The following is a 21,180-nucleotide window of genomic DNA, read 5'->3' as shown; positions in this document are numbered from 1 at the left end:
TTTGGTACACAGTTAGGGACCGGTTAGTAGGGTGCCGTGCACAAGTCAGTTGGGACTAGAGATTGCAATCCCGGAGCGTTTTGCCAATCCCGGGATCCTGAAAGTTTTTATTTCGGGATCCCGGGATCCCGGGATCCCGGTCTTGTCACTTAAAGGTCGTAAGAATGACTTCCTACTGACATATATGTTTTGCGTCTTTTAGCTTACCACAACCAAAAGCCATCCTTAGACCATGTCATTTGCATTAAAAGCGATTGAATTTGCGAAGGAAACGTTTCGATTTGATTACCATTTATTCCCAATTGGCCTTTATAAATCTGTGCGTCGACCAGTGCGTTTACTATCTCGTCATTAAGACGGGTTCCAGCACATCCACGCCTCACTCACTCTTCGTCTACGCTACTCGTAGTTAGCGCGACAGTCTTAAGCCATTGCTGGTAGGTCTGTCTATTTTAAAACTCGCGACCAGTCTACGCCAAATTTGGCAGCTCCCTATTTCACAATGTTTTCAAGACGTCGCTTGGTCACTTCACCTCCTTCCGGTTCCGCTTTCATCACTAATATCTCTCAGACTTTGCTCCGAAGTCGCTTTGAGGGCAGAGTCACTGACTGGGAGAGCTCCACTCTACCGTCTTAAAGGTTTGAATCAGTGAGCTCTGCCGTCACTTGCGTGACATCTGTGACATCTTTCTGCGACACGAGCTCAAAGACTGTCTTGATGACCTCTTTTGTTCCGGCCACGGACGGACAAGTCAGAATCGTTGAACGATCCGTGATCCTGATAAAGATGTTGCAGCACTGATGCTGCAATTTTTTGGCGTTCGGGACCCTTTTTCGTACACATTTAAGCGGCTTATCCGCTGTGGGTGATACCCGGGAGCTATCAACACGGTCGATTGTGGACGGCCGCTACGGGGTGCCAGCTAAATAGTTTCTCTGCTTTATGTCACGCAGCACCATGAACAGTGTAAATAAGACTCGTGCAGCGGCTGCATTCTTTTTATGGTGAAAAACGGATTTTTCGGGATCCCGGGATTGGCGGATTTTCGGGATCGGGATCGGGATAAAAATCCCGTCGGGATCCCGGGATCCCGATCCCGGGATTGCAATCTCTAGTTGGGACCCATTTTGCACGTGCGCACGTGCAGGGTGCCGCTTCCAGATCTCGAGAACGGCTGGGCCGATTGTGCCCAAATTTGGCACATCGCTAGAGACCGTTTAGTAGGGTGCCGTGCACAAGTCAGTTGGAGGTACCCCCTCACAATTTCGCACGTGCAAGGCCCACCCTCTCGCTCGCTCCGTTAGTCGCCCCAAAAGGCGTTATACTGGTGTTAATCCGTTAGATAACGTATCTGCGAACACACGAGCTGAACACGATTTAAATGATATAGAACGAAAAGAGAGCGGAGTATCGACGCAAAGGAATGTTTACCTACATCACCTTCCTTCCTGGCCTATGGGTATTTGCTAGCAAACAGCAAAGCTTATATTGGGCAGAACGTGGCTTAGCAGTGTTGGCAAGTGACTCTGTTTTCAGACTTCCACTTGACTTCTCTAGCACTGGTTAGTGGTTGTCTCCATCCATCCTCTATCCTTAGCTAGCACTGAATCGAGCGCTACCTGCCGTGCGGCGGATAGAACCGACCCGGGGTAGATCGGTACCGACCTGGACCTGCTGAGGACAAGCGCCATGCTCTCGACGTCGCTCATGTTGACCCGACGTCTTCTGTTGATGACATTGCTGCGGAGGTCCTCCACGTGCTGTTCCACCTCACTGTCGGCCGGCGGGAGATGCGGGGGTTACACGTGGTACACAGGACACGCGAATGACCAGTGGGTGTTGCCTCGTTGATAGGTTTTAGTCAGTGACCTGCGTGACACGGGGTTAGACTCTTACTGCCTTCCTCTCTCGCTCCCTCTCTCTTCCCTCCCTCCCTGCCTCCCTTGCTCACCCTCTCCACTCTCTGCCTGCCTCCCTTGCTCTCCTTCCCCACTACTGTTGCCGCTTTCCCTCCCTCTCTCTTTCCCTCTCTCCCTTTCTCTGTTCCCTCTTTCGTCGCTCTTTTCGGCACGACTGCAACTGAGCTCACCCGAGGTCCTTTTCGACTCCGAGCACGTCCTTGCTGTAGGCGTCCTCCTGTTTCCGGACCCGGACAGACTCGGTCTCGCCGCCTCCAAACGCCAGCTCGGCGCTCGATAGAAGACACACTCTGCGGATAGACGGCAGGCGGTGACACTGGGCGTGGGAGAAGAGGGCTATGGCCCAAGGCCTCGTCTAACATGTTAACTGGGGGGGCCAAACCCCCGCAGTCATCGGCCTGGCCCCCCCAGTCAGGGCAAAAAGTCACTATTGGGGGGGCCGGCAATAGCCAAAAGGCAAACGAATTTTTAGGTCGAGGCGTCAGTGCACATAAAAGCAAATGTGTAAACGAAACATGGATGCAATGTGAGCACATTGATACCTAGCCGATTACTTAGGCCTGTTATCAAGTGTTTATTTTGTTTACCTGACCTTAACCATTTTTTTCCGCTCAGCAATACGTTACATTTCGTCTTTTCAGGCGCCCAACTCCGTGTCTCGGATATTCTTTTTTATAAATTTAGTCCGAACCTTTTGAATGGAAGGATTCACAAGGACAGAGCCCCCGCTAAGCAGATCTTGTTGCGTTGGCCCTGCCCTCTACCCTCCGATCGCGCAATTTCTGATCTATGGCAGAATTTAGAGCCCAAAGTTTTACGTATGCACATAGCCGCGCACGGCCGGTCCCCTCACTGACTTCGACTGGTTACGGCCTGCCACCAACCGCAAACATACTCGCCAGGAGACTCAAACATCAAGCGACTCTGTCGCGCTTCGAACCCGGACTGTTATAACCGGGACGCGTGCCCTCACCACGCGGAGTCCAACGCTCTACCGACAAAAATTTCTCCTTTACGTATCAATCTGTTGTTTCTGTCCTCGGGGCGTCAATCTCTTGTTTTTGCCTATCGTCGTCCTCACTATGCGGCGTCCAGCTTCTGGCTGGACGGTCACCGGTGTGCGGCTAGAGTAGCTCCTAGTCGTAATGAAGCAGGATCCCGTGGTGGTCGTACGTAGGCGCAGATTGGTGGTCTGTCTGTGGGGACGGGAACTGACAGCTGGATTATCTAAAGAAGTCGGCGTGGAGTCCCGGTGGGCAAATGCCAGCCAAATGCCAGCCTGTAGGGTCCCAACGGGCCTCAAATTGCACTACTACACGGGGAAATCTTCATTTTTTGTTTAGTTTATAGCCTCTGACAACCTTAAGGTTGTGTCGGAGATCCACGGCGATTACGACTTACGGAGAATCCACCTGAAGTGAGAAGCCATCAGTCTCCAAGTTGATACGTACGCATTACACTCGTCTGAGGGGGCCCTAGTGGGAAAATACTGTCTCCACTCAGCTTGATCCTTAAAGCCTGGTATGGATCATATAAAGCCAGCGTGGGCTACCATAGAGGCCGGCGTGGGTCCAGAAGCTGGTATTAGCCCTCAGAACTCGGCAGAGCTCAGAGTCAAGCCGCAAGCGCTCAGTCTATGCGTGTGGGCACCCGACATAAGGCTCGGCATGTAAATTCCTTAGACAAGGCACTGCCACTCAAAAACGCTCAACCATGGGTCGGATGCCCTATTATTTTTCCTTTAGTTAAAAAAAAAATCATGGTGTCAGGGCTGTGATGAAAAAACAAGTGGTCTAAATCCGGTGAGAAAACAGGATTTGGGGGTACCCTAGGTTTGGCTCCTTCAGGCTCTGGCCCCCCCCCCCCCCCAGTGAAAATTCCTTAGACGAGGCCCTGCTATGGCCTATATTCAGCGTGCATTTGGGAAAAATGTGAATATTGGTTTCCTTTTAACTTGCGTTGGAGAGAACCAGCTATTTAGGAAACAAGCAGTACTCAGCTTGTTTTTGGTGTGCATTGGGAAAAGTGGATAGCTTCCTTTCTCGTGCAGAAGGGTGCAGAAACGTGCAGGGAAGGTCTTTAGGTACCCTTTCGAGTAATAAGACCCTTTAATCAAGACTTAATGAAATACTATGAGTAGTGATAATCTATCATCACTTTCATTGCAATGTCATTGCTGTATGTACTTTTGTTTTCCACCGTGCTCCTGTATCGCCTGTCTGTCGTCCGTACCTGATTTTGGAGTAGGTGTCTCCAATCATCTCGTTGACGGCGGTGGCGTGGTCCTGCGACAGTCGCCGCAGCTTCCGCATCTCCAGTCGCAGGTCGTGCGCCTTCTTCTGTAGACTGCGCAGCTGGTTGTACGTCTCGGGCGAGAGGTGAAGGTCTGCCGGTGGCAGAGGGTGAGGTCAGAGCGACGAGCACGCAATGTGTGGCAGTAGGAGAGGGGTGGGGGAGGGGGGAGGGTCGGTGGTCGAGAAGTAGACCGCTAGTTGAAGTGTAATGGACTTTTTTTGGTTGGTTACAAAGAGGTGGGATGCGGGAGACATGCATAAAAAAAAATTGGGAGGAGTCGTGCATTTTAATTTGGCTTGTTTGCCACGGCGAATACAACTTATGGTAACCTGGACAGTCGAGTCACCCAAACGTTTGCATGATTTACCAACTGGTCTGATTCGAAATTCTGTCTGATTCTGATTCGAAAACTGGTCTGATTCGGCTGGTCGAGATTCGAAAGTTCCGTGTATGATAACGCACATGGCACGCTTAACATTTAACATACATGCAAATGCCAAGTCGAGAAAAAATTGTTGAAGCGGATCAAAATAACGTGAAACTTTAACTACTCAAAGCAACAGGTGCCGCATTTCTCGCGTTGCTTCATACTCGCAAAATAGGCATCATTTTCTCTGAAGCAATTGTTATGTAATCATGCATTGCCTACACAGACACATCTGTTGCGTTTACAATAACTATTAATCCGTCAATCCCTGAACATAATAACAAAACTGGAATCAACAAAAGGATGAATTGCTCTCCAAATGCCTTTGCACCATCATACATAGGCAAAATTTGCCCTCGAATGTCCTTCGTGCTCAATCAAGGTAGCACCAACCAAAACAATAAGTTTCAATATGTGTATCCAAAAATAGCCGATCCACCACAGCGTGCCAACAAATCATGCTGAGAAGGGCCTGATAGAGCAGGCGCATGGCACTGCTACCTCGGCACGCGACGGCGTGCCGGCTCTCATAAGTAGTGAGGATGGCCGGCTTGGGCGGCGGCGGCGGCTTGATCCGCTCTGCGGGCGCGGGCCGGGTCGGTCAGATTAGCTCTTTGGGACTCCGGTCACTTCTGATTGGTAATTAGATATGAATGTTCTTCGAGTATTGCAGCTACTAGGTGATACAACTACTTGAAAAGTGGTTAGTAAACGTGTTCCTTTTAGTTCTGCTAGCGTGTTTTTAGTTAGATCTTGTCTTACTCAAATACCGAATTATGTACAGCTATTTCTATAAAGAGAACATGGGTTATGAACGGATATAAATACTATTGCATGAGGTCTGTGTGCGGCTTCATGAGGTCGGCTTCGACTAACCTTGGGATCCCATTCGTGGCAGCGTGGATGACTTGATCGCCGGTTTTACCGGGACCTTGTCCGCTGAAACAAAAGCATCACGGGTCGGTGAGGACGACGGTCAGGTTGAGCTTCCCACCTCTCGAGTTCTCACACGGTTCAACCTCACATTTGTGTCACCAGACGTGAGACAATAACGGCTGAGCCATGTAACAGCCCGACCCCTTGTCTCTGACCGCTGCACACAGCCGCTATCAGGGTTCAGAAGTGGCCAATACCCTAATTTTCGACAAATTTTAAAGCGTGCTTTTCTCACATTTTATGGTCGTAAATTGATCAGACTGTATAAAATATCATCCAGAAAAAAATATTACTCATTCTGGCACAGATTGGTGGGCTCCCAAAGTACACCGTTTTGTTTTGCTCCGTGAGACCGAACTTGTGCTGCGATTTTCATGTAAATGTTGACGAGTCTCCTGTCATATTCTTTGCTTGAAAATGCGTAAGGAAGATGTCAGCTGAAAGGGGAAAATGTGAGGAATCTATTTGTAACAAAAGTGCATCTAAAAAACTTCCCAATCAGTTATTGTAAGCTAATTGTTGCACACTTGCACAAAGCAGAAGGGCTTGAGGATTTCAATATTTACATAGGCCTACCAAAAAACGCACAACGTGCTTCACATCGAGACAACGTCCATAACATATACCGTACAATTGTGATTCATTTGCTGAAAAAATTAGGTCGGCATCACACTGCCGGCAAAAGTTACAGTTCTAGTGACGCTAGGTCGCCGCCCGGCCGACCCCGGTCAGGCCGGCCGGGCGGCGGCCGTGCAGCTGACGTCTGTGCGGTTCGGCAGCTGACCAATCAGCTGCGAGAGAGGAGCGCGGTCCTTCTAATCGCCCCCGGCAGTTACTTGTGCGGAGGGGTGTTCGACGCTCGTGTCGATTGCATTTGTTGGTTGTCGATTGTCGATTGACTTGTGGGTATACTTTCTGGTGACCAATAGATGTACGTCGTCTTAACTGAATGTAGTCCGATCAAATTCAATAAAGCAAAAAGACATCCAGCCAACAGAACATCGTAAGAATGTCCGATATGGTTGATAACATTCAGAGTTTTGGGGAGCAGCCATCGACCAGAATGAACCTTATTGGCTTTTGTATGTAACATTTGCATTGCTTTTGGAATGTTTCAGTCAGATATCTTCAGAAATGGCAATGTTATCGGCTTTTGCATTTTACCGTAGTCGGTTAATCACAATTTTCGATATTGCAAAGGCAATTTCAGTACGTTCTTGACATCGAAAACCAAAACGAATAGCATCATCGTGTTCCAGAGCTCAAATTGCATCCGATGCACATCTTTTTTGTTGAGAATGTTCAGCTTCAAAATTTGACCCTTTTGACCTCGCCGTGACCTGACCTTCATTTGTCGAAAGGAAATAGTTTCGAATCGGACGACCCAGATGACATCATTTTTAGATGCTTTTGCCGAAATGGACCATTAAAGATGTGTCGCATGACCTTAAAAATGTATATGTTACAGGGAGTATGCGATTTCAGTTAGTTTGCAACGACCCTAGGGTGGTTGTAACCTCCCTGAACGATCAGTTTGTTTGCAACGACCCTAGGGACGTTACAAAATAACTGCTAGTTCCGGGACGTTGTAACGAAACTAGGGTCGTTGCAACCTCCCTAGTTAGTATGCAACGAACCTAGGGCTGTTGCAAAATAACTAGGGAGTTTAAGAAATCATCGAGTCTCGTTTCACAGGAGGGCCGTCAACAATCTTGTCCGATGAAAATCTTGTTCAATCTAGTTCATTTAAAAAGAAAAGAACAAAATTTGAACATTCAGCTCTGGTGTATTTCACGACGGCCATCAAGTACACATTTTGTGCAGATTAGGTGCACATTTGGTGCAGATTTGTTCAAATTAGATGGTCATTCGCCAGGAAGCCTTCGTAAAAACGGCTATTATCCGCTCGTTTTCAATCTTTTTGTGATTGTAAACGTTCAAACATGTGGAATGATGGTGGTCCCATGCATTATGGTGGGTGTCAAGGTCACGTGAAGGTCAGGTCAAGGTCATTGACCTTTTTTATTTTAATTTTTTTATAAATTTAGTCCGAACCTTTTGATAGGAAGGACTCACAAGGACAGAGCCACCGCTAAGCGAAGCTTGTTGCGGTGACCCTGCCCTCTACCCTCCGATCGCGCAATTCCAGTGCTATGGCAGAATTTAGAGTCCAAAGTTTAACGTGCGCACATAGCCGCGCACGGCCGGTCCCCTCACTGACTTCGCCTGGCTACGGCCTGCTACCAACCGCAACCATACCTGTCAGGAGGCCCATAAATGTCGAGCGCCCGTCGCGCTTCGAACCCGGACTGTTATAACCGGGAACGCGTGCTCTCACCACGCGGAGTCCAACGCTCTACCAACTGAGCTACGGGACCGGCGGGACCTTTGATGACCTTAGTTCACTTTTTCTGGGTTCATATATTTTTAGGCTAGTTTTTGGAGCTGATTTCGAATTTAGCATCCATTTGAACATTTACGAAGTAATGTTGGCGCCTTCGTACCCGGTCACGAAGCTGTCAGTGTTGGTTGACACCTTATATGGTCAGCTAGCAAGACGCCTAGACTGGTTGACCTGACCTGACTTGACCCGAACTGGCCTAAAAACATCAAGACATCATCGGTGATCAAAGCTAATATGAAATTCGTGATCAGCACCCCGTAACAACCTAACTCTCTTTAACCCTATTCCTGGCGGGCTCCGCCGGGACAAGAAACTGGCGGGGGGGGGGGGGGCCGATTCGGCCCCCCCCCCCTGAGATCTCGAGAACGAAGCAAGATAGCGACAAGCGGTAAACGGCATCGGATACGCACGGCCAAGATCTACAATTTTTACTAAGGTCATTTTCAAGTCAGGTCAAAGATGACGTCACAGGGGTCGAAAAAGTCAAAATGGCGGCACTAGATATGGAGAGAGTTTTTCTCGAATAACTTTCGAATTAGTCAAGATAGGAACAAACTAAGGGCATCATCGTGATCCTCTCGTCAATCCGCATCGAATGATATATATGTTGACCTCGAAAGGGCAAGGTCAAAGGTTGACCTCAGGTCACGTGACCTCGAGGTCATCATGTATATCATTCGATGCGTCTTGACGAGCTGAACACAATGAGACCATCCACGCGTCTGTATCTTGTTCCTGTACGGAGTTATTGGCCAAAAACCTTTGGTGACCTTTGATGACGTCACATGACCTCACAGCTGCCCAACAGCAAAACAGACCTCAAGGTAGTGAAGGTTGATCGTATATGAAGTCATGTATGGTATATGGGGCCATTCCGACCCGTTTTAGTGGTAAAAACAGGGAGTTGATTTTTCCCCCATTGACTTATAATGGGGAGGTCGCGAAATTGACCTGACCTTAGGTCACCGATATCAAAATTCCGAGATATACAAATTGCACATACTGGTACCCTTACTAAACCCTGAAGAGAAGAAATTGATCGGTCAAAAACTCTAGCTCTGGCGTGATTGCAAACTTTTCTGAGGTAGCGTCACCAAACCGCCTCTGGTGACCTGACCTGAGGTCAGATCAACTCAAAATTTTCAGACCTGTTGCGTAGAAGCCTTTTAGGAAAAGTCAGAAAATTTGAGCTTCCTAGCTCAACGCGTTTGGGAGATATAACCAAAAAACCTCAGGGGGGGGGGGGCTCCTGAGGCCCCCCCCCCGCCAGGAATAGGGTTAACAGGTCCCGATTTTCCCGACTTTTGAGTCACTGACCTGGCCTGGAAGGTCAACCAATAACCTAGCCCCGCCATGTGCGTTTGCGGCTAGCAAAACACCAATAAAGGCGAGAGTTGACCCCGCAGGACCTGTTGGTTTTCTACATGCGCGCCGGCCGGGGGAGGGTTGGTACGACCCCCTCGTCGTTTTTCGCCCCTGATGAAGTTAGAGCGTCGCGGAAAAAAACGAGCGTGTGTGCCGTTAGGAGACACAGCAACTAGTACCCGATTTTAAGGTCTCAGGTCAACCGGTGTCCTCTGAGGTCAGGTCAAGTGACCCAACACACGGGTTCGGTTTTTGATTAATAACTTCTTAAAAAAACAGTCGCCGAGGGCGATTTTAGCATCAACGTGCTCGCCTTGCTCAGGCGCGTCGAATGGTATAGGTACTTTTTGTTCGGGTGAGGTCAACTTGAGGTGTTGACCTCGGGTCAAGGTCAGGTCAGAGACACCTAGGTCGCGAAATTGGTCAAAGGAGGTCGTGTGGCATATTATTCGATTCGGCAGCTCTTCCTCAGTCCATTGGTGGCTTGACCGACTCGCTAGCTCAGTTTGATCGGGAGTTATTGACGAAAAGTTGCAAAATTGAAGCATCTAACCTTGCAAGGAGTGCATGAATTCACGATCCGTGTGCTTGAGGTAGTTTGAGATCGTTCCCGGCGCCAGAATAGCAGTTTTCATTTTTCTCCATTGACTTATAGTGGTTAGGTCACGTGACCGACCTGACCCTCATGTGATCTTTAGGAAAAATCCTAGAGGTACAAGTTGTGAGGCTTCTGGAAGATGCACGTACTGTAAGTTTCATCCCCCTGTAAAAGCTCCTCTGGGACTGAGGGCGTTGCGAAGTTGCGGCATCTGAGGACCGTCCACTTATGACGTCATAGGTCAGTAACCTGACCTGACCTGAAAATCTGGTTGGTGTCACAAGATCCGGCTTGAATCAAAGGTCAGGTATGCCTAGTTTCAGCTCTCTGTTGCTGGCATGTTCGGAGCTATCGCGAAAAAAAAAACTAGGGGAGGGGGACGAGGATTAAGCTAGGCTGGGTTAGGTAAGTTTTGGTCAAGTAGTAGGGGTCCCACCCGCACCACCTGTTTATAGCAGGTGTACCTAAACCACCAGCGACAGCTTCGTAGCAAGTTGCATTGGCACCACAATTATACGTACTTCTCAACTGTCTCAACGAATGCTGGATTCGAAATAAGCTAAAAAAAATCCCTTAAAATCGTAAAATTTGAAACAGTCACCCGAAGTCACCAAACGTCAATGACCTTGACCTGGCAGACAACTGACAAGTCAACTTGAAACCCATCACGATGCATGGGACAACCATCAGTTCACATGCTGGCACGTTTATATGTAATCCCAATAGAAGTCTGGAAACGCAATTTTATGTGCGTTAACATAAACGACAAATCATTTCGGTCTGCCATGGTCTCAGAAATCAGATCAAAGGTCAAAGGTCATTGGTTTCAGGATCATTAACTGTATAGCGAATGTGTAACCAGTAACGTAGATAAGTCCGAGGACACTCAAAGTTTCGTCACGATCGGCCACTTTTAGCGCGAGATAATCGCGAAAAACGAGGGATTTTATCCGGCCCGCACCCCTAAAAGTGTGAGGGATAACCCGCACACGGATAGCGACGGATATCCATCACACCTACCCCAGTAACTATATTTTCTACATGTAAGCATATGCTGGCGATATAATGCAGCCAAAATTATCACAGTTAGGTACGTGCTTTGTCCCGGGCACGACATATGCTCCTGAGCTGAATGTTCAAATTTTGTTCTCCTTTTCTTTTAAACTGAACTAGATTAAACACGATTTTCATTGGACAAGATTGTTGACGGCTCTCCTGTGAAACGAGACTCGATGAATTCTTAAACTCCCTAGTTATTTTGTAACAACCCTAGGTTCGTTGCATACTAACTAGGGAGGTTGCAGCGACCCTAGTTTCGTTACAACGTCCCGGAACGAGCAGTTATTTTGTAACGTCCCTAGGGTCGTTGCAAACAAACTGATCGTTCAGGGAGGTTACAACCACCCTAGGGTCGTTGCAAACTAACTGAAATCGCATACTCCCTGTAACATATACATTTCCTTCCATGACCTTTTCCATGACCTTTTGTGACCCATGACCTTTCCATGACCTTTTGTGACAAAGTTAGGTTTCGTTTGTCAGCTATTCCTATCAGAAGCCGTTTGAATTTTTAGTATTGAACGAGTAGTTTCGAAGACAGCATGGGGAAGCTATGCAGAATCCCCTCCCGAGTCACCCGTTATGGGATATACCAGTTATCCGCGGATTACAAGCAAAAATATTTTTACGGCAATGCTGGATCAGCAGGATGCTCATACGTTTCCATACGTGACCTTAAGGTTTACTTCACATATAATAAAAATTCCTTGGCAAAATGTCAACTGGTTGACGAGTTATCGCATTTTGGCCACTTCCGAACTCAAATAGCGGATGTGTGCGCTGGTGACCTGTCCTCGGACGCTCACCGGCATGCGTCGGTGAGTGCTGCTTGGGCGGGTCGTGGTGGTCGTCACTGAAGCTGACCGATTTCTCGAAAGACACCGACTTGTCTGCAAAGGAGACGCAGCTGTTACCACGAGCCTCGGGAATTGGAACATCCCGATAGTTGCTGCTTGGCTGGCTACGGTCGGGGTATAAAAATTAAACGCATGCTGACTGGTAGATGCGTAATAAAAATGGGAACCAACCAAAGTCGAATCGTGAGTGTGCAAAAGTACGGAGGACGAGAGATAAGACAGTCTAATAAAATAATTCTTAAGCAAAGGAAATATCAGTTACGCAATAACAGAAGTGCAGTCGTGAAATGATATTGGGTCCAGTATAATGCAAGTGCAGTTGTGAAATAAAATTGGATCATGGAGACGAATTAAAAAACGCATAGATACCATCATCCAAAACGGCTTTAAAACATAGAACTGTAATGACAATTCCAAAAAGTGCATAATGCCGCTTCCAAAGCTTCCAAAGTTCAGGAAGCATGAAAAGGATATGAAAAATCGACAGATGAGTAACTAGGTAGGAACTTTATTACGGAGCGAGCGAAGCGAGCGTAGTCTTTCCTTAGATTAACGGAAATTTCTGAGTATGAGCGGCCGGCCGGCCGGCCGGCCGGCCGTGGTCACGCTTTTGCGACACTTATATCTCAGCAACCACTTGACCGATTTACACGCGGTAATTTTTGTAGGGTAGCTTCATTCCTTCTACCAAGCATTGGACTATTCCTGATGCATGCGGGTGACCCCTTATGCACGTGCCACGTGCAAAACGAAGAGGTGTCACTTTTGTAATTGTTGCAATATCTCGGTAACTACTTGGCCGATTGCGCTGAAAGTTGGCATGTAGGTAGGCACCCACTAGGCACTGCATATCCATGTGCCAGAGTTGGGGTGCTGCTGCGCGTGCGCACGTGCAGGGGTCGTTTCCAGATCTCGAGAACGGCTCGACCGATTGCGCTCAAATTTGGTACACAGTTAGGGACCGTTTAGTAGGGTGCCGTGCACAAGTCAGTTGGGACCCATTTTGCACGTGCGCACGTGCAGGGTGCCGCTTCCAGATCTCGAGAACGGCTGGGCCGATTGTGCCCAAATTTGGCACGTCGCTAGAGACCGGTTAGCAGGGTGCCGTGCATAAGTCAGTTGGAGGTACCCCCTCGCAATTTCGCACGTGCGAGGCCCACCCTCTCGCTCGCTCCGTTAGTCGCCCCAAAAGGCGTTATACTGGTACTATACAGTCGATAATCGACAGCGCCCTGTGCAGTCCGACAAGTGACAGCTCACATTAGTAAAGCGAATGTTACCGCACGGCAGCGGCCTCTTCTAAAGCACTTGCACGTTTCTACTTAGGAAGCGGAAGAAGCCATTGCAAATGAGCATAAGAAAAATGCTCACGTCGTTGCATGTTAGTCCGTGCTCAAGAATGTCTTTTTTATGTAAACACACCGTTTCGGCTGGATTTATTTTACTTTAGCATGATCCATGATGAATTGAAAATCGATAAGTCTAAAGGAGATTAGCAAGTGCGTATGTTTGCATATGTTTCTGTCATGCTTGTCGATGAATAAGGATATGACACGTTTGTTTTCAGATCGGTACATCAAATATCAGGCGTACAAAAAATACAACATTTCCTTATGAGCTAGACATAGGCAAGGAATGCACCGAATACCGATCAGGCATTCATACACGTCAGCACTACGCATCTCCGATGAAACAAAACAATGTCCAACGAGTTTTTTTTAGGTCCCATGCTGAAATCACGGATCATGTTCATTGTTCAGGCAAGTATGTATGTAGATGCCATCAGATTGCTGTCGCTGCTTTGTGTATGGTTGTTCATCTGAATCATTCTTTGCAACACCCATGACCGAATCGTTGATTGAAACAAAATGTGTGAAAACGGCACCCTTATCTCATGCGACAAATGAAAGTTCAAAGTTCGACTGATGTCGTTACTTGGAAATGTGGACATACAAATTCATACCTTCCGATTCATGCGTTTCTATGTTTAGTTATATCAAGTATATTTCGGCGAAATAAGTATAAACCGTTTTTATACAAACTGTCATGTTAATGTTTCCATTTTTATACGAACTGTCATGTTTCCATTTACGTGACTGACTGTTATTTATGCACAGAATTTGCCCACAATTCGATGCTGAATTTCACCTCTATATGCTCCTCACTGTACACGTACAGTGTATATAGAGGTGTATATAGAGGTATAGAGGTGTATATAGAGATGTACAGCACTGTACTCGTACAGTTTGATATTACCACCACTGTGATCATTTACACGTAAATGCTTGTTTGCCCATTTGAGTGACCGGATGGTTTCTGAGAATCAAATCCACCTCAGGCGTTCATTCTTAAGTTATATCTGAACCCAATTTTTGGTATCTATTGTGCAATAAAGACTCGCGTGGTATGATCTCATCAATGCAAAGCAACAGCCCTGACCAATCAGCCGACAGATGTTTTAACAACCCTTTGACTTGCAGGCCAATTATAGAAATCACTGATAATGCACAGAAGAAGTAAGGACTGAAGAGTAGAGTTGAAGCATAGATATTGGCAGAGTAAAGACGAATGCAATCATTCTCTCGCAATGTAGATTGCTGCACGGGACAGAAATGGCGAGCAACAGTCCAATCATTCAGTATCGTTCCTGTGGCCATGCCTGGCGTTGCGTACCTTTGCCTCGGCCTAACTTTGGAGGCTTTTCAGGTTTTAGGAGATGGTCGTCTGAAAGGCAGATATCACGGTCAGAGACTCGGGAACATGCTCGGCCCGTGGGGGGCGCCGGATCCCGTGGGGCGCCGCTCTAAGGCTACGACAGTACGACACTATAACGGGGGGGGGGGGCACCACCATCACTGAGGGTCACGGGGAGAGACACGGACCGCGGATAGTCATTACAGCACGACTGTTCAGGGTACATATTTACACTGGATGGTTTGGTGTGTCTACATATATAGTAGTTACATTTTGTACAAAGTTGATTAACGATATTGTACATCGCAAAACCGTGTTCCGTTTTACGTTCCATTCCAGATTCCCATCTACTTGCATTGATTAGTGATTGTTATTGCAGAAAAAGTGTCAAAGGCAGACGCATGTTTACCTACTTACTTTGAGAGCATAGGTACACCTTATGATGAAAATAGACCATGCACCTATCCAAAGTTGGGTTAGACTGTATAGAACAATTAAAAGTGTCACTTCTCTCAACATTACATGCAAAATATGGCAAAATATAGATTAAGTCCGGCTATACAACACATGTTACAATAGCTCTGATATTTGAGGAAATTTGATGTTTAAAGAACATTGATAAAGGTTTAAAAGTAAGTTGTCGGAATTATAAAACCATGCGCCAAATCAGTCATCGAATCCCAAATGTTTTGAAGCTTTATTTTATGTAGTTAAGATTTGCCGACGCTTAAAATGACGGTTAAATTTTGGAAGACAAGACAATTTTAAGGCATGGCTGGTGAACCAAATTGAAGTCACGAAAGTTTTACCAAAAGCTGCAAATAAGTAAGCATATAGAGATACAGCCAAAGCATGAGTTGTATTAGCAATTGTATGCGGTACGAATGAGTATGAATTATGAAGATGAACGTTAATAGCACCTAATAACTTATTATGTTGTATATCAAATGCACAGCTTTATCAAATGCACAGCATTTGAAAGAAAACTGAAAACATATTTTTTGTGAACATATTTAGTATTTACATCTGTACAGGTATAGGCAACTACATATGCACAGCGTGAGCGCCAAGTGGACACCGCAGATAGGCAGCCGATAAATAGCGCCACACCGAGACTATAGTCTCAGAAGGGCCGGGCATGCAGCGGTGCTGTGCTCCAAAGCGGGACAAAACGACACACACCTGGGATGGCCGGCGGTGGCGGCCGGTACTCGGTCTCTACTTCAAAACTACTATTGGCTGCAACGACAGAGGGTCATCTAAGCGAGGCTAACCACACTGGCGGGGCGCTGGGCGGGGCAAAATGGCACACTGGGTCACACTCACTGGGCGACAGAGAGCGGGCGGTGGTCTGTTCAGTGACCACCTCTGGGCTGGTTATGCTGTTTGGGGACGGGCCGACGAGACCGACACTCTACAGCGTCTAGTTGCTACATTCCGCGTACCTATTTTTCTATTTACAATATATTATGTATTGTTGGTAAGTTATTTTATGGTTATTTATTGCGCTTCTGCTTTATTCATACGGCTTTCGTTGTTTAGGAGGTGTTAAGAAGTGCATCTCTATGGATGCACTACAGAAACTATCGTTTATTTTGCACTACAGTTTAAAAGAAACGACAGTTAAACGTTCAATCTACCGCTATCACATAAACATACACAGCCACGCCTGTAGCACACTGTCCCTTTTACTTCAACCTCACTAGCAAGCGTTACCACTCACCAAACCTTGTCACTGCCCGTCTAGCCGCCCGTGATCCGGGCTTTTACCTCTCGGAGTTTAGTATTGTGTGCGAGATACCGTATCTAATACGGTATCTCGTCTCGTTGCTGGCATCGTAATGCTCGTATGCTTATATGACTAGCTTACTCACCACTCCCTGGTTTGGGCTTTGTTCTGGCCACTCACTCTTAGACAGAAGAGTTGGTCGATCACAGTTTGGTAGTAATTCCGACTCATCGTACTCACCGCTCGGAGTGCGGTGGTAGGTCTCGCGGTCGCTCCGATAGCCCGAGTCCAGGTCGGACACGGCTCGGTTGACCCGCGGCGTGTGCAGCGCCTTCTGCACCAGCCCGGTCAGGTTGGCCAGCTGTCGCTCCATCGATTCCACACGCACTCTGTGTCGTGAGGCACAGAGGTCAGACGGCTCGCCGCAGGTCCTCAGGCTGCCAAAGGTCACAGGTGAATGCCGGCGGATTTCCGTTCCGGACGCTGAACGGTGATCGACGGACTGATGCTCGAGGCTGATCGGGAACTATTTCAAACATGGCTTCAATGAAAAGACATTATTTTGTTTGTCTTAAAAAAGTTGTATCTTGACTCTGAATTTTGAGGCAAATGAAATGATTGACCTATAGAACATTCCAGGCGATTCTTATGCATAAAAATGCATAAGAACATCAGTAGCATTTGATCATAAAATTATAGCAACTGTATAAAGGAACTTCTTAATGTAGCAGAAGCCCCCAAATCTATCCAGCTATTTGCCAGACACGGGCTGAGTCTCCTAGCAGTGGCTAACGCCCGCGGTAGGACGCGTCGTGCATTTCTCTCGCTAGGTGGCGTTAGTAGTAACGCCTGAAAGTAGACTGTGCCGCAGGGCCGGGAAGCTCCCGGCGTAGCGTGCCGTTGCTCACCGCGGGCGGCTCTTATAAAGTGGCAATCGTAACGTTTGAGTCTGATAGCGAGGTTTGCGGTTTATGGGCATGGTTTTTGAACGGACACCCGATGGTTACGGCGACCGTGTGCTTTTTATCACTGAATGCGACAACACTCATTCCAACTCATTTACCACAAGTTCAAGCTACTAAAAGACAACAGCTCACAAAATTTAACTGTTCACGGCACGCAAACAGAAGTCACTTTACCACGACAGAGCTAATCAAAACCACGACAATCACGACAAAACATACAACATCATGAACCTCTACGAAAAAAAACGATTACTTTTCATGCACTCGCCGTTCATACGCCGAAAAGTACGTCCAGTTTAGGTGCGGGAGCTTACGATTTAGGTCGCGTACCTGTCATCTAAACAACCAGCGTCAATATCGTTCTGATTTGCCATGCGTTTAAATATTATCAAGCTTGTCTGCAACCTCACACTGCTGTGAAAAATTGGAGGGGGAGCGCGCGACACGGGGAATGGGGTGAAGGCAAAAATCGGCGAGCGAGCGAGCGAGCAAGCAGGGAGTGACGGACAGAGGCGGGTCAGCGTACTTGTCATCGAACTGTCGGCCGCCCGCCGCTCTCCTGGCGGGGGCGGGGTCATAGAACCCGGCCAGCCTGCGAGAATAGAGAGGAGGACACTGCTCAGCCGACGGAAGTTACTTGGGCCGAATGGCCGGCGGGAGAGCCGAGACAGAGTAGGGTGAATGCTGATTGTAAGATAGCCTAATGATGCTGTGTAAACGCTGTAGTTTAAGGTGTTTGAAGATATACGAAAGTTGAAGATCAACTATAGCAGCATGACCAGGCATTATGGGGTAATAAAAACAATCAATTCTATGGAAATTTGTATAAAATATCGAGGGTTGCTACTTAGTAAGCATGGCATTTAATGTGAGGAATGTAAGGAATTTGTTTGTGGAGTCTGATAATTAGCTTTCATATGAACGACTAGCGGATTGTGATCAACAGCTTTAGTGTTGTCGAAAATATAAGATAAAGGGAACATAAAAGGAAAGGTAAGGCGTCTGTGAGCTGGACAACGGGATAAGTCAAAGCGCGGGACAGCCATCCCCAGCCGCACAGAGATAGTCAGGGCGCGGTCTGCAGCGGGTAGGCAGCCTGCTGAAGCCTCGCACATCTACTGGCGCAGAGCTGTGTCGGAGGACACGGCGGGTCGGCACAACCAGCCAGCAGCGCAGAACGCCGGCCCGCCCCGGTCGCGATCGATAGAAAACGCTGAGGTGGCGGCCGTGACCGGACAGACCGATACATTAAGATGCCGGGCGGCGGTCAGCGCCGCTTCCCGGCTAAACGAGTCGGCTTAAACGGTCCTCGGTCTGTGGTGCGGTGGTCGGATAGCGTGGTCTACCATTCATATTATAGTTGAACCTCTGCCAGCGATACCTACTCGTATTTACATTGCAGAAGGCTGTCACGCAAATGGCGGGGCGTGAAGTATCGTTAAATTTAACCGATCTGAAACACGATTTTTTCGCGGCGCTCTCCCACCAGTCCGTGTCTGGCTGTCAGAGAGACTAACAGATAACCCTCACAAGCAGACCGCTGCCACCCGACCGTCTGCTGGCCGGCCCCGGTGTATCCGTCCCCCGACGATTGGTGCCCTTTGCCTTACCTTGCCTCCTCATCCACCAGTGGATTGCGGTACGGTGGCGGGTAGTACTGGTCTCCAAATCCAGCCGCACCGCCGGGGTAGGGGTAGCCGCGGCCCCGCTCTGGTGATCCCGCGTACCCGTCTCCAGGGTAGAACACGGGTCTTGGAGCGGCGGCGGCTCGACCTGACCGGCCCCCGGCGCAGCCGGCACGCTGCGGTTTTGGCGGCGGGCCTGGCAGGAGAGAGAGACGCTAGTGTCAGATGAAAGTTCAAGAAAACAAGTCTGCAGCGAGTTTGAGGTGCTAGTGAGGTAAATAGCATGCTCTTGTTGCTGCAAAATGGACAGATATACGGTAACTAGATGCCAGACATCGGCTCAAGCCGGCTATCCCTGGCGGCGGCCGCGTTGTCGACTAGTACCGCCCGCGCCCGATAGGCGTCAGCGCGGTCGGGTGGTCACCTGGTCCTGGGTGGTAGCCGCGACTGGCCGGCGGCATATCGGACTGTCCCCTCGGCGGGTACGTCCCCGCGGGCCGTGCTCCCGCCGGGTACGGTCCTCCGGGCATCCGGAACGCGTCGCCTTTTCCCTGTGGGCAGTGTGATGGTGTCAATGAGAGACGTGAATTAGTCAGAAAGTCGACATGGCCATGGGGAAAGTTACGGAATTCCTAAATGGTTCAGCATGGGTGGATGAGTTGAGCAACTTCTCTCGACATGATAATTTCTCACCCAGTGTTACACCTACATGACTATCGTAAATGTCATTCTTTGAATGTCATTGGATTGCTCAAGAACTGAGGTACGAGGGCGAAGACGGTGGGTGTAGCGAACAATTTCGAAATAATTTGATGTTGCTACAATCCGGTTCGGCTGTTTTAGATAGTCCCACGAATAGGCTATCTTCATAAGTTACTAGGCAAAAGTTTATGGAAGACGCTCCTGCCGACTCTGGCATCAACTGTAATCCCCCTACGTCCGCCCTGTATCACGTACTCTCTCATACCCTCCCTGCCCCCGGCAAAGAGCTCTCTCATACACTCCCTCTCCCTCGTCTTTCCCTCTTTTTCGCCGCCACTTCTGCCGCTCACAAGCCCACCTTGGTTTTGTGCACGTGCTGGTTCTGCTGGTCTCCGTCGAACTCTGGCTCGCTGAAGTAGCTGTTGTCGTCCCAGGTGGTGCCGTTGGTGGGCGCCGACTGCGGCTGATCCGTCTCGAAGATACGGAGCACGGACCGGTCTCGAATGTCCCTGCCGGACAGCGGTCTGTCCACTGTACCTTACTGCCGTAAACACTGCCGAACTGGTACTGACACTGTACCTTACTGCCATAAACACTGCCTCACTGCCGGACAGCGGTCTGTCCACTGTACCTTACTGCCGTAAACACTGCCTCACTGCCGGACAGCGGTCTGTCCACTGTACCTTACTGCCGTAAAACACTGCCTTACCGCCGGACAGCGGTCTGTCCACTGTACCTTACTGCCGTAAAACACTGCCTCACTGCCGGACAGCGGTCTGTCCACTGTACCTTACTGCCGTAAACACTGCCGTACTGGTAAATACACTGTGCCTTGCTGCCGGACAGCGGTCTGTCCACTGTACCTTACTGCCGTAAAACACTGCCGTACATACGGTATTTAACCCTCGCCCATGTAGGGGGGGGGGGTTGGTGCAACCCCCCCTGAGGTTTTTCGGAAATAGTGCAAAAACGGCGGCGCGCAGCGCCGCCAAATTTTGGGTACCTTATGGGGCAAACCTTGCGCATCTTTTGATAAAAAAAAAATTTGACCGGGTCATGTCAGGTCACGGAGTTATGACGTCACAAAGGGAACAGCCTCCGGCCGGATTTTCACAAACTGAGTGCCAACGCCCGAGGTTTCCTGCCGGTGTTACGGACATCGGTTGATGGATCGTGATGAAACTTCCCATGCATGTTGGGGCAAGTATTGGCTATCATATGGTATAAGAAACTTGACCGGGTCAGGTCAGGTCACGGAGCTATGACGTCACAAGAGGAACAGCGTCCGGTACTATTTTTGAAAAGTGCCCGAACCACTATTTTGCTAATTCTTGTCACCTCAATGGGAATATGCAGCAATATTAGCTTCTATAGGGAGCAAATGGACATCCCAAATCCAAAAATACAATCAGATTTCAAAAATTTAAATTTTGATTTTTCGAATTTCTGCCGCCGACTGTGACCTTGCCGACTTCCGGCGCTCCCAACGCGCCATTTTTAGAGCAAGGGAAACGAAATACATACCAAACGATAGATAATTGATCAAGGAACACGATAGTGAAGATTTCAAGTCGATATCTCCCACCGTTTTGCCGCAATCGCCG

General features: G+C 48.4%; 2 protein-coding genes across 34 annotated transcripts in view; one reads left to right on the top strand and one right to left on the bottom strand.

Annotated features, from left to right (window-relative positions):
• Positions 1-21,180, bottom strand: part of LOC122369556 (coiled-coil domain-containing protein AGAP005037-like) — a 107,629-nt gene that overhangs the window by 8,815 nt on the left and 77,634 nt on the right. For 8 of the 24 annotated variants that reach the window (XM_043344491.1, XM_043344388.1, XM_043344397.1 and 5 more), the window contains 13 exons: positions 19,935-20,100; positions 19,299-19,425; positions 18,860-19,070; positions 17,776-17,841; positions 16,525-16,673; positions 15,738-15,794; positions 14,535-14,585; positions 11,811-11,894; positions 5,519-5,581; positions 5,144-5,221; positions 4,153-4,306; positions 2,091-2,210; positions 1,667-1,774 (listed from right to left, as the gene is read on the bottom strand). In XM_043344491.1, the coding sequence (XP_043200426.1) occupies positions 1,667-1,774; positions 2,091-2,210; positions 4,153-4,306; positions 5,144-5,221; positions 5,519-5,581; positions 11,811-11,894; positions 14,535-14,585; positions 15,738-15,794; positions 16,525-16,673; positions 17,776-17,841; positions 18,860-19,070; positions 19,299-19,425; positions 19,935-20,100 (1,434 nt within the window). The remainder of the gene's footprint in view (positions 1-1,666; positions 1,775-2,090; positions 2,211-4,152; positions 4,307-5,143; positions 5,222-5,518; positions 5,582-11,810; positions 11,895-14,534; positions 14,586-15,737; positions 15,795-16,524; positions 16,674-17,775; positions 17,842-18,859; positions 19,071-19,298; positions 19,426-19,934; positions 20,101-21,180) is intronic. The other 16 variants (XM_043344518.1, XM_043344464.1, XM_043344473.1 and 13 more) reach the window with 9 other exon arrangements.
• LOC122369680 (dynein axonemal assembly factor 11-like) overlaps positions 1-21,180 on the top strand; it is an 80,810-nt gene that overhangs the window by 15,337 nt on the left and 44,293 nt on the right. The gene's annotated exons all lie outside the window — the stretch shown is intronic.

Source organism: Amphibalanus amphitrite, unplaced genomic scaffold (assembly GCF_019059575.1).
Source record: "Amphibalanus amphitrite isolate SeventyFive unplaced genomic scaffold, NRLGWU_Aamphi_draft 000034F_arrow, whole genome shotgun sequence".
NCBI classification, from domain to species: domain Eukaryota; kingdom Metazoa; phylum Arthropoda; class Thecostraca; order Balanomorpha; family Balanidae; genus Amphibalanus; species Amphibalanus amphitrite.
This window is presented reverse-complemented; position numbering and strand designations above follow the sequence as displayed.